This window comes from Emydura macquarii, unplaced genomic scaffold, assembly GCF_026122565.2.
Source record: "Emydura macquarii macquarii isolate MOO-44397 ecotype Brisbane River unplaced genomic scaffold, CSIRO-AGI_Emac_v2 contig_2457, whole genome shotgun sequence".
Taxonomy (NCBI): Eukaryota; Metazoa; Chordata; order Testudines; family Chelidae; genus Emydura; species Emydura macquarii.
The window spans coordinates 362,402-376,542 of NW_027132594.1; the positions used below are offsets into that span (position 1 = coordinate 362,402).

The 14,141-nt window shown below is 38.7% G+C and overlaps 1 protein-coding gene across 1 annotated transcript in view; it reads right to left on the reverse strand.

Annotated features, from left to right (window-relative positions):
• Positions 1 to 8,367: 8,367 nt before the first annotated feature.
• TTC27 (tetratricopeptide repeat domain 27) overlaps positions 8,368 to 14,141 on the reverse strand; it is a 185,044-nt gene continuing 179,270 nt past the window's right edge. The window contains exons 19-20 of the mRNA XM_067562651.1: positions 12,052 to 12,152; positions 8,368 to 8,593 (exon numbers count right to left, since the gene is read on the reverse strand). Of these exons, the coding sequence (XP_067418752.1) occupies positions 8,471 to 8,593; positions 12,052 to 12,152 (224 nt within the window). The 3' untranslated portion in view covers positions 8,368 to 8,470. The remainder of the gene's footprint in view (positions 8,594 to 12,051; positions 12,153 to 14,141) is intronic.

Genomic DNA, 14,141 nt, shown 5'->3' on the forward strand with positions numbered 1-14,141 from the left:
CATAAATCATCTCAGTTCAACTCCTCACTAAGCTTGGATGACCAGGTAGCATCAGTATCTAAAAATGCCTTCTTTCACCTGCAACTTGCTAAGAAATTTTCTTCCTTTCTCCCATAAGATCGCTTAGCCACACTAACCAATGTATTTGTCACCTCCAGGATGGATTATAGGAATTCTCTGTTTCTGATGCTGAATGTGAAGACAATGTACAGGATCCAGCTTGTTCAGAGTGTGGCTGCCCTCTTCCTCCATGGCTTAGGTTGTCATAACCCCATCAAGTCCATGCTCAAATCCCTCCACTGTCTCCCAGACAGCTTCTGATGCCACTTGAAGAAGTGTTAGACCAACCCCCAGCTACATCGAAGACTGAATATTATTCTAGGAGCCACTATTGCTAGTGCTGCCACTATTGTCCTCTGGGACAACATTGATCATAAAGCTCAGAAAGAACTGGGTGAGAACTGTGTACAAAGTATTTTCGGCTGAGGGGATTGGTTACAGAACAATCTTCCAGAAAGCAATCCAGAGTCTGACCATTTTTAGGAAAGACTGCAAAACCTTCCACTTTGAAAAAGTCTTTCCACCATAAGAAAAACACTTGTAACATTGATACTCCTACCCAATAAACCCCTCAACAAAATCTAAACAAAAACAACAACAACAACAAAATCAAAAACAAACTACCCTGAGCAGAGATTTTACCCCAAGAAGAAAGAGGTGTCAGATACGCCATAACATCCACTAGGGATGTCTCTATTGCTACTGATTTTATGTGGAAGGTGCTTCGATACTACAGTGGTATGTGGCAATATAGATAGAACATACATGCAGTCAGCTCACTTAACTAACTGGACAGTCAGGAACCTTCTCTAGCCAAAGCAGAGCTCACCTTGTGCAGTGGAAAACCCAAGGATCTTTTGATCTGTTTGGAGGTCAGAGGAGGAATCTTTTAAGAGTCTGAGTGCAAGCCTACCAGGGCTGACACCCTTTGCCCTGCTGCAGCTTGGGAAAGCAAAGCATGGCTTTTGCTTTGGGCAAGTCACAGGTGCACTGCTTGACTGTGCTTTGGGATTGGAGAGCAGGTGTGCAGTTTTGAAATAACTATATTGCAGCAGCCACCTTAAGTTCATGGTGTTGGTGTCACCAACCAAGGCAGAAGCCACTTTATTATACCCAAAAGAGTGAGGCAGTCATAAGGATATAATAGATGTAGGATGTTGATGTGATTGCATAATCAAAGGACTAGTCACAAGGGGCCAAATTCTGCTCTCAATTAGTGGATGAATGTTGGAATATCCCCACTGACATCAGTGGACGTGGTCCTGATTAATATGACTTGTAACAGTTTTCATTATTTGAGGTTACCATCAGAAACTACTCAGAAGTTGAACTATTTCTCAAAGTATTTTAATGGGGTTGCTCATCATGAATAGGAGTGGCCAGATCAGTGCCTATCACATGTATGGATACAAAATGCTATGTAAGTACAGAGTATTATCATGATTGCTATTGTTTACATTCAGTTTGTGAAGTTGCAGTTTCTTTAGTTCTGTGTTTATAGATTATTGGCCTTCTCCCCTTTATAATTTACACAGGAATCAGGCACAGGCACCAGCTCATCATATTTTTAAAAAATTATTACAGCAAATATGTTAGCATTTTTAGCTAAATTTTGATATAACATAAAAACTTGTGTTCTACCTACAGACCAACTGCAAGACATGCCTCTGCTGAAAAAAAAACTGCTATATTGGTTCTTATTGCCTAAAGAAGTTCCTTTTGCAGTTACAGTGTAAGAGTCCAAAAACCATCCAGTTCTAACAAAATCCATAGCTTAAGATCCACCCACTTATCATTCCTTGAGTTTGGGAAAAAAAGTTAATTGGTTGAAACCATGTTCATTACACAAAGTTTTAGGCCTGCACTAAAATTTACAGTCAAATTATATGCCTCTAAAAATATGAGGTGATAGAGTTGACAACAGCAGAACTTGAGCAGTTCAAGGGGTGATGGCTATAAATACAACATAAGAAAAAATTCTCTGTGTGTCTGGACTCTGCCCAAGCATTCAGAATTATTCAGACCGGCTGGCTGTTAACAGTCCTACAGTGAATTGGAGACTGATGACTAGTTTTGTTCCTTTAATCTTTGGTTTGTTGTGGGGGTTGTGGCTCACTTCTCTGCTGTCCGGCTGCATCCACAGCCCAGTGCCTTAGTTCCCCCATGCTGGTCTGCAGTCTCCTTCTGGTGATTAGTTAGTTTAACTGGATGAGTTTAATGCATTGGTCTTTGGATCAAGGCAAAGGTCCTTCCCTTCCTGCGGGATCCGTAGCTCTACTCTTCTCTCCAAAGTGCAGGTATGCCTCAAGTACCTACCCTTTCCCTGGACAACAGCTCTCTCATTAGAGCCTCAGCTTTCTGGCTAGGGCTTACAACACTTTCTCCCTTAGACACAGAGATATCAAACTTGCCCTCTCCAGGTGGCTCAGCTGAGGTATAGGGGAACACAGGTCCTCCCTTTTCTCCAAGCACTGGCCTAGGAGCCCTAAACCAGAGACACACTGCCTTTCACTCAAAACCCATCTTACTTCACTTTTCCTTGTATCCTGGCTTTTCCTAGGACTTCCTTGGGCTTCTTTGGCCAAACACTTCACAAGCCTCATTCCTGGCTCCCACTCCACATTGAACCACCCTGACAGATTTAAGGGCTGGAGAAGCAGACAAGGTGATAGGAATGAGGGGGAAAGACTCTGACAATTGAGAAAAGAGTGGAGTTATAGATGGACAACATGAAGCTGTTGGGACAGGAGGACATCAAGGCAACAGCAAAAATCAGTGAGCCAATCAATAGACCAGAGGTCATAAAAGTGTGGCAGGACCTGACAAAGCAGAGGGGGGACATGGGTGATAATGAGGTAGGTAAGAAACTCAGTGAGAAAGAGAAAGAACAGTTCACAATGAAGATAAAGTTGAAAGAGTGACCATGTCAGTGAATGGGAGTATCTGTATGATGGTGGAACCAAAAGATGAGGGAAAGTGAAGGGCAAGAGGTACTAGGGTGGATGGGTCATCACATTTAAGGCGGTAGGAACATAGTATTCATTTGGGAATGGCAGTTTGGAAAATAGCAGCATTCCAAGGGTTAACATCTAACCCTTGATGTCACTAACAGGCAAACATGCAATTTTATTTGAAAACTAACTGCTAATACTGGTTTTCCATTCATGGTTCTTGGCTGGCATTCCTTTGCATAGAATATTATGTTGGTTTTTGGCCAAGAGTTGGTGTTGTTGACTCACCGGTCAGTAGCGTTTGTAACAAATGGGAACAGAGAGGAAGTGATATCTGACATCACTGGGAGGAAAAAATCCTTGTTGTGTGCAGAGAAAGCTAATTGCATTGAGGTCAGAACAAACTGGAAATTGCAGAGAGACTTTCAAACTCAGGTATACTTGGAAAATCATGTTTTATACAAGAGGTAGTTTTCTGATACCCATCCACCCTGTTATTGCCAATACATAGGCTAGATTCTGATATGAATTAAACAGTCGTTTATATCTGTAATAAATCCATTGATTAAACCATCCTAGCAAATAGCATCTGCCCCCATTTGTTTGAATAAGAGCTCCTGATCCAGCTTCCTCTCCTTGCTCCATCAATTAAGTCTGAACCTTGTGCTTATGGCATCAGTTTGTTGCCACAGATTGTGATGTCACAAATATGACATTATTGTCGTCACAATAGGATCAAGAAAGAGAAAGAGATGGGTTAACAAGGAGAAACACTCCTTGTTTTTAAAAAAACACAGATTCCTTTTATAATTAGCAAAAAAGAGCAAAGTTTTTTTTAAAAAAGATGAAACAAATCCATTTAATAAATAGGATATATTTTAAAGTGTTTCCAAGTGTGAAACTCCCTCTTTGTCCAATAAACAGTTCTCACAATACAATGCCAGGATTATCTTAATTTTAAACTCACTTGCCAAAAACCAAATACAGCTACAATTATTTATTAAACTTTGCCTGAAGGACATTAATAGTTAAAAGAAAACCAGCACTACACTCAGCCTACTACTCTTTTATTAGTATAGCTCAGGGATTAGTAGAAATGTTTGTCTAATGAATGCAGCTACTATATTTGAGCACATGCCTGAATAAGCTACTTGTCGATTGAAATCTATCTATTTATAAGTACTTCTGAATGTTGCAAAAAGCTGTCTGTATTACAGTGGCTTTAGCCACTACAGTCAATAGTTTATTGCCATTTTCATTACAAAATGTTTGTGGGTTGCTCTCATTTCTATTTTCTTTCTGGACCCTATCATATAAAATATACAGAATTTGCTTTCTTACGAGTTTCAGCTTGGTTAAATCTTTTCAGCTCTAATGAGGAAAGAGCTTTTTAGATGGGTTGGCAGCTCTAACTAAATTACAGGTAAATGTCTATACCTAAGCACCTAGCATGATGAAGTCTGACTGGGGCTTGTAAGCACTGCAGTAATACAAATAAATAATGTTTACCTGAATTTGGGACAACTGGGATTATTTTTGAGAGTATTAAAAAAACCACAAACTGAAGCACTTCTTACGCAGTAAATAATGCAGAGGTCACAGATATCATGTTATGATAACATTATAATGATTTCTAGATAATAGATTACAAGGCCAGAATCATCATCTAGTCTGATTTACTGTAGAGCACAAGCCATAGAACGTCCCCAAAATAATTCCTAGAGCAGATCTTTTAGAAAAACACCCAGTCTCAATTTAAAAATTGTCAGTGACATAGAGTCCACCATGACCCTCAGTAAATTGTTCCAATGGTTAATTACTCTCACTGTTAAAAAATTATGCCTTATTTCCAGTCTGAATTTGTCTAGCTTCAACTTCAGGACATTGGATTGTGTTATATATTTCTTTGCTATACTGAAGACTCCATTATCAAACATTTGTTCCCCATGTAAATATTTACAGATTGTAATCAAGTCTCGCCTTAATCTTCTGTTTGCTAAACTAAATAGATTGAGCTCCTTGAGTCTATTGCTATAAGGCACGTTTTCTAATCCTTTAATCATTCTCATAGATCTTCTCTGAACCTTTTCCAATTTATCAACATCTTTCTTGAATTGGGGACACCAGACCTGGACACAGTATTCCAGTACTGGCTACAGCAGTGCCATATACAGAGGTAAAATAACCCCTCTACTCTCCCTCAAGATTCCTCTGTTTATGCATCCAAGGATCACACCCTTTGAGCCATAGCAGTGCACTGGGAGCTCATGTTCAACTCATTATCCACCCTGCCCCCAAATCTTTTTCTAACAACATTGCATCCTGTTCAGAGGTCATTCGGCTGCATCAGTGTTTGTATTATATCAGTTGCTTCATAGGTGGAGTGTAGCAGCTTTCAGACATCAATGAAAAATGTGACTTTTAAAAATACAAATTAGATCAACTTGTCTATTTACCTATTCATGTTATTGCAGCTTTTTTTTTAAAAAAGTACTGCAATGCTTCAGTATGTTTAAAAATAAAAAAAGAGAGAGAACAAATAGAAAAATCTGTGTGAAAACACTGAGGGCCTAAACAAAGAAAGTAGGAAGTTCAAAATTAAGGCAGTCACACTGTGTTTAGGGAACCTTCCAGCTCATGAAGCAAAATTCTTGTGGAACTGTAATGAATATTTTCTAATTCTTGAGCCACACTGCCTTCTACTAGCTGATTTAGATGATCCCTTTTGCCCTAAAGTTTCAGATGTAAATAGTGATTTTGGGTGCTCAACTTGAGACATCTTGAAGGGACCTGATGTTTCAGAAGTGCAAAGTACTCTCTAAAAATCAGGCTCCTTTAAGCTGTATCAAGTTGGGCACATAAAATCACTTTTAAACATGTAGGTCATCGATCTTGTATCCAACACTTCAATTCTATGGTGATGAGCAGTCTAGAAAAGTTAAGACAGCATGTGTCCCAGACACTGTGGTGCAATGCTTCTTTCACTAGATTTACCCTCCTTTAAAGATTGGCTACCCTCACATCTCCAGGACTCCCAAGCCAGTCTCTCTCTGACATAAACACAAACTTTTTAAAGCAAAAAAGTTATTCCATCTCCAAATCTATTTTCAAAAATTGTTTTGGAACACACAGCAGCCAATCTGAGTAAACCCACTGACAACAATTCCATTCACATGGTAGTAGTGTTTTCCTGTTTAAAATAAGATTTTCCTACCCAAGCTCCAGTTTATTTTTAAGTTTAGAGAACACAAGTTGTATGTCACCAGCTGCTTTTTCTTTCCTGCTCCATTTGCACTTAGCCTTGAAGGGACACCATTTTATTCACATTTGGGTAAACAAACTCAGAAAAATGTAATTTATATCTTTATTAGCCTGTAAATGGTGTGTGTTTTCTTGGCTTCACTCATCCACCAGTAGATTCAGTCACTCTCACATCCATTGTGGAGACTGGATACTGAGTGAAGATGGATGAGGAAAAATAAAATCTGGTTTATATGCTCTTGAGAAGAAGTAATGCAGAGCAAGATAAAATCAATACATTTCAGTCTGAAAATAATTAGACCCCTCGTTGTAACCCAAGTACATATGTTTGCTTAATCTAATTTTATAAATGTGTCCTAATTATTACCACACACAAACCACACCATTTTAGATCTTATTTATTTCAATTTTTTTTTTTCCACTCTTAGGCCTCTATATGGAATTAAGGCAACTTGGCATTGTGGGTGGAGGAATAAAAAACATGTACCAGTAAATGTGGTTGAAAGAAAATATAAGATGATGTGATGTGGCATAGAAGATTAACTAGCATTTGCTTGGGATGCCCTGCCTGACTCACTTGTGGCTTCACCACCCTTATAAATTCATCGCTACTCATGAGTAATGCATCCATCCCAATGCATCCAAAAAAAAATCTGACCACCACCCACACCTTATTTTTTCCTCCAAATATGCACAGTTATTCAAATGTATAAAAACACTTGTTCTAGAATCTAGGTACCATTGATTAAAAATACAGCAGACTCTTAATAATGTAGCTTTGAACCTTATTAGGTCTATGACCTGGAAAAAAAACTCTTGATCCATGCAGATAAACTGCCCTCCCCCTGCCACACACCCCCTCCATAACTTTATCCAGTCCATCTCTTTCCCCCAAAAGCCTCAGAAAATAGATTAGCTATTTCAGACAAGACCAAGGTTGGAGTGAGTTCTAGAATCAAGGACACAAAAATGCCCTGCCACTAATGGCTGTTATCTTGATCACCTACCTGATCATAACTGTGCTGGTGTCCTATAAGGACAGGGTCTCTAACACAACCAGAACCCCAACTGGATCAGAATCAACATATTAAATGTCACTCAGAATTGAATGGAAGCTAGTGCAGATCACAGGTGTAATGTGCTCTTTGTTTGAAATACTGCTTAACAAGTGAGCCAGTGAATTCTGCACCCGCAGAATCTGCAATTTCCAAATGTGTACTCTCATTGAAATTATCCATCCTGGAGATCATAATGCCTAGTAGGGTGCCAAGGTCCACATTCAAAAGGAAAGGTCACTTTTTGCTGAGTGCAAATGAAAGCAGTAGCAATGGCTCCATGTTTACCTGGGCATTCAGAAACAATAATTGATTGTGAATGTCAGCAATAATCAGCAGATATACTCCTGCAGCCAAAGGAGCTAATATAATCACCACCCTGTCTTGCTTGTGTTTCCCCATCTCATGCACCAGTCTCTATTACACTCTGGAAAATTGCTTGACTGAGGGCTCAAAAATAATTCTAAAAAGCATTTTTTCTTCTTTTGGAATAAGCCAGATTGTACCAAAAGGCAGATATTCTTAAAAAAAAATACTGATGATGGAGTCTCAGAAGTCTTACTACAAGTCTGGTAGCCTCTACTCTAAATGATGCAAGTTGAATATTGCTATATCCATCACTATATTTTTCATTTAATGTTTTCATTATACACCTTTCAAGTACCCAGCTACTTGGATGTAGCTCAACATGACATTTGCTTGAGATAATATAGATAATAAAAAAAATTAAAAATAGAATTATTCCAATCTCTCGTTTTTCCCCTAAGACAAGATCTAAATCAATTTGCATTTCATCCGATGCTGTAACTTCACTGTGATTTCTCACTCTCTCCTATCTGCAGCAATGTACAGCTATGGCCTGGAGCCAATTATATAATGCACTCTGGTAGAACTAATCCTAAATAAATGCCTTATAAGTACAATTGATTTTATTCCAGAAAACCCAGGCCTACAAAAGCCAACACAATTTTAAGAGACTTAGTAGACATGACTTTAGAAACAGTTTAGAAGCTTAGGAAATCTGACTGTAAGAACATCAATGTTGTATAGGTAAACATTTATTAAAAATTTCATAAGCAGAAACTGGAGCAAATTTAGTATGTCATCATTGTCTTCCTTCCAGGAAATCTTATCTTCTTTATCTCAGCACTGATTCCTCAACTGGTTGCTCAGTTCTTGCAGTTCAGCAATCATGCTGTCCATTGCTGTTACTTCTTCAACTAATTCACTGGAAACTTCATTGCTTGCTACATCTGCAAAAAGTTGCTGTGTAATAAAAACAAAAACAATATTTAACTATATTTAGTCACTATCATCTTAACTAGATGCAGTGAGATCATCCTACAAACAGAATTAAAGTACCCTCATTATCACAATTTGTATATCATGACCTCTGATCTCTCTCTTTTTTTGTTTTTGCATCCATAGTTATAATTTGATCCACCAATGCCACTTTGTGGTGAGCAAACAGAAGGCACACATAGAAGTGAATGACTATCATTCTCTTCTCAGAGTTAGAAGTATGTTTCCTTTTCATATGCCTGATGTTCTCCAGTCTGCCCAGGAAAGCCGGGCTTCTGTTAAGGTCTGCTCCTGCACCTAATGAAATCTAAGGGTATGTCTATATGTACAGCGCTGCAGTGGAGCAGCTGTACTAATGCAGCTACGTTGCTGCACTGTGTCTGTGAAGACACTCATGGCTGACATGAAAGTGCTCTCCTGTCAGCATTAAAAAACCCACTTTCGTGAGTGGCAGAAGCTATGTTGTGGGAGAAGCTCTCCTGCTGACAGCACTGTGCACACTGGTGCTTACATCAGTGTAACTTATGTTGCTCAGAGGGTGGAATATTCACACCGCGTAGGGACGTAAGTTTTACTGACACGGGCTGTAGTGTAGACTACAAAAAAGAAGTTTTGCCACTAAGCTCAGTGAGCAGGATCAGACGTTCCCTTCACACAGCAGTTCACACAACACTGTTGTGCGGACTAATCTGTTTGGTAAAGTAGTTCTTCTGTATTTTAACGGACTGTATATCATTTGTTCCAGAGAGCCAAAATAAACATGTTGTAATATTTGATGTCAGAATATGAGTGGGAGGCTGCACACATCTGTCAATAATTAACTCATGCAACAGAAAACAAAAATCTGAAGTGTAATAATAATAATGCTTACCACTTATACAGTGGTTTATATTTTTAAAATTTCACTGTCAACAAATCCTGTAAAATACTGTAATCCCTTGTTTACATACAGGAAAACTGAGGCAGAGAGATTAAATGATCTGCCTAAAGCAATACAACATGTTAGTAGTAAAACTGGGATTAGGTCTCAAGATTTCCTGTCACTCCTTTGTACAATCTACTAAAAGACACTGCTACCTGACAGCCAGATTCTGCTATCCTTAGTTATGTTGCTCCCTCAAATTACTCTCATTGAAATATATGGGACTATTTGAGGAGTAAGGTACCTCTTAGTATGAATATGGGTCCTGAATAAATGTCCTGTTTGTGATCAAAGGGAAATCTGGACATTAATTTCATATTTTTGATCCAAAGTAAGTGTGTAGAGTGATTCACTTTGTCAAACTCAATGACTAGAAGACAGAATGAAGCCTAAATTTAGAGAGGATAAAAACTAACCAAGGCTATAAGGGTTGCTCTGGGATATATGCATAATCATCACCATCAAAATTTGAGAAAATAAGGTGGACACAGAAGTATGCTATGGAGAGCTGAACCAGGATCACCAACTTGCTTCACAAGCGCTTTGCCATTGAACAAAGAGCTCCTTCATACAGAAATATAGATTTGCTCATTTAACAACTACAAATATGATTTTTTAGACTCTCAGCCCAGCAAACTCAACCTAGGAATTTAACAGGCAAGTTAGATCCTTTCTGGTAATGCAGCTAGTTAATTTATACTTGCTCAGCATTACTTACATTATACTGACTTTTTAAAAAAAAATCTGCTACTTTCTTAATCTTGTTAAAGAATTCTATCCAAATAGATATGCGTGATTTACTTAAACAGACTTTGTACTGATTTGTTCAGATCACCTGTACTGATCAGAAAGCTTTAGAATTTGATCTTCAATGATTTTCTCTGCTTTCTTTTCTTCTGAAGAACAAGTCACTAGTCTAAGACTTAGGACCATGTTTGGTGCCTTGAAAGGAAAGTACTTTGTTCCTTTGTTTAAAAAAAACCCCATACACTGATACTGAGTCCTCAAACTAAAGACAAGAACCAAGTGAAAAAATGGCTCTGCTGGAGTTATGACTGAGCAGACATATATAACACTAAACTTTTTTTTTTGAAAATATCTTGAAGGGGCAGTTAAACAAAAAACAAAACAAACTTTGGAAGTGAAGTTTAAAATTTAAGATAAAAAATTGGAACGTACAGAAAAATCAATTCAGATCACCCAAGCAACTTTATCTCTGCCCATGTCACTTCTCTCAGAACTGCCAGAAACTTAGAAACCCTTATCTACCACAAATTTACAAGTTAATTTTATCAGCAGCTTTTGGAATTAAGAACACATTTTACTAGACTCTCTTATTCTTAATCTTCCAAAGATTGCACCATAGAGTATGATTTAAACCGCCTGGACTTGTGTTTACATTGCTCATGCCAGGGACTCCTGCCTCCTTTTAAGAGTCATACTCAGTCTAAAGAAAAAGACACACTGTCCTTTACTACTTCCTGAATCAAAACCGATCACACAAATGGCAATTATTTCCCAGGATTCCCAAGAGGTATATAAGTCAGCATTTAAACAAGTGTCATTAGTCATAGAGACAGCATATCTAGAGATACAAACTTCCTAGGCCCAGATCCTTAAATTACAGGACTTAAAGGGTGAGGAACCAAGCTTATCACAATGATGAAGGCTCATCATAATGTAAATACACATGTATAAAATCTATGATCTGTAATCCACACACAGTGCCTAAATACAGACACAAGATGATGATGTCTTAAATCAGTTTGGAACATTAATTTTTACTGAACAAAAATATATTCAGGAGCAGGCCTTAATTTAAAAATGAGTACACCTTACACACTAGAGTGAAGGGAAGGAAGAGTGAAAAATAAGATGCTGAAGGTTTTACAGGGACAGAATTAAGGATGACTGTAGCTACAAATTTTCAATTTTGTTTTTGAACTGTCACATTCTTATGGCATTTTCAAAAAAGCTTGGTGTTATGCTTGAAACATTTTGCCTAGGAACTTTAAAAAAAAGTTTAATAATGGCCAATAATTCTGGTAGACTTTGCAATCTGTGCAGGGCTGAAGCCCATTGCTTCTCAGACTCTACCCCACTCCTCCTGTCCCAGAATGGTTTGCTGCCTGCCATTCCCCTCATGGCTATCCACATAAGGAAAATATCCCAGAAGTGAAATATAGCTCAATTTCTAAAGCCTTCCAATCCACCTGTGCCAGTTTTGTGACCTGATCCATTAAAATTCTAACCTGGGCTAAGAATTGGCCTGTGAAATTTCAGGATTATTTGTTTGGTTTAGGAAAAGATGGAGAGAGAAAAAAATTTGGCTTATAATAGTGACCCTCAGCTAAGCAGAGATGAGCATCTCTCTATAATGTAATGTGATGGATGGGCATTATCTGATCTATAAATTGCTTCTATTTAGGAGGTGGGCTGAGCAATCAGAACTAGAGATAAAGTCATAACTTCTTTCGAAATATTCCTAAACCTGTCTCACCTTTGCTTTGGATGACAAGCCATGCAGGTTGAGTCGTGCTGAAGAAAGTATCTGCAAAGTTTCCAGGTGATTAGATTTGTTTTTACTGCACTTTATTGCCACTAAAAAGCAAAGCAGAGAGGGGGAAAAACAGTTAACATCTTGATGATAGCCTGTAGGCATAAATCCAACAGTTAATTAGAACACTGAATAACTGTCATAAAACATTTTGAACATAATACCCCACAGAGAGAAAACTTGATTAAAAATGATAAGTTTGCTTAAGGAGAACATAAAACCTTAAACAAGGATATGTCCAGTTAAAGTATCCTTTAGGATGCTTTCATTTTCACAAAATACATTCACCACTTGTATTGACAGACCCTACCTCTCTATAAAAAAGTCCCATATGCCTCCAACACATACACTATGTGTACACCACATTCCTTAAGATTGCACTGTAAAACAAAACCTTAACTACAATTCATATTTCTCTATGAGAAAACACACAACACACTTCACTGGTGCGGAGATGTCCAGATGTGTGTGCTAATTATTAGCACGTTGAAAGAATTCGAAGGAATTAGTGAGGCATGGTTTACTTTGCAGAAACTGTGTTGGTCAGTTCCTCTCATACCAAGATCATCCAAGTGCTATATATAATTCTATTTCTATTTTTAATTTGTAATTACCAGTTAAGCCAATTTACCTGGCACTTATGTAAGGCTTATTGGTCTGTGATTCTCACTTTTAACCCATGCACTCTTTTAAAAATAAATGCATTTACTATCTTCCAGGATAGTAGCTGATTTTAATAAGATTACACATTTTCATTAACATCTCAACTACCCCATTCTTAAGTTCCTTCAGAATACTTGGATGTACCATTTGATCCTTAATTTGTTAACCGATGCTCCTTAATTTATCAATATATTCCATCATTTCTTCTTTTGAAACTTCAGTCTCGGACACTACCTAATCTTTGTTACCTAGAAGAGGAGGTTACTGACCTGTAACTGGAAGTTCTTCGAGATATGTGGTCCCTATCAGTATTTCACTGATGCGCCATGCATCAGAAGCTGGAGATTTTGAAAGTAGTAGCATGCGTTGGTTGGTGCATGCACCTTTGTTCCACCTCATGGTTTCTTTCAAGGTATACTATAAACTATACGGTGAACTGACACACCTTCAGTTCCTTCTGCACTGCAAACCAAGAAATCCACAGCAGAAGGGAAGGAGGATGGGGTTGGAATACAGATAGGGATCACACATCTTGAAGAATCTCCAGTTATAGGTAAGTAACCTCCTCCTCCTCCTCCTCCTTCTTCTTCAAGTGATGATCCCTATTGTATTCCAATGATGACGATTAACAAGCAGTACCTAGTTAAGAGGAGGGTGCGAGGAACATGATGGAACTGTGGAACAGACAGCTGCACTGAACAAAGCATCCGTCGCAGAGTCTTGCACCAACACGTAATGGGAAGAATAGGTATGCTCTGAACTCCATGTGGTTGCCCTACATATGTCTGTAAGCAGTACGCTTTTATGCGCAGCTGTAGTCGATGCTTGGTCTCTTTTGGAGTGGGCATGTCAGTTCCGATAACAGATAGCAGAGCATAATGCATCCCGAAACCCACTTAGAAATCCTTTGAGTAGAGATCGCTTGCCCCTTAATCCTTTCTGCTATAGCGATAAACAGTCTAGGGGACTTCCTGAACGATCTCATCCTCTGCAGGTAGAAAGCAAGGGCCCTGTAGATGTGAAAGGAGTGAAGGCACCATTCCTCTGCTGCGGTGTGTGGCTTCGGAAAGAAAACAGGTAAGTGTATGGGTTGGTTGAGATAAAAACAGGATATAAACTTCGGCAGAAACTTGGGATGCAAGTGCAGGGAAACTTTGTCCTTATGGAATGTGATAAGGGGCAGGGGGTCCGCCATCACTGCCCCCAGTTCGTCTACCCTTCTCAGAGAAGCAATACCTACCAGGAAGGTGACATTCATGGAGAAGAGAGACAGGGAGCGGGAGGCCAGAGATTCAAAGGGCAATTTCATCAATGCAGTGAGGACAAGGCTGAGGTCCCATTGGGAAGCGATGGGTTGAATGGGAGGATAT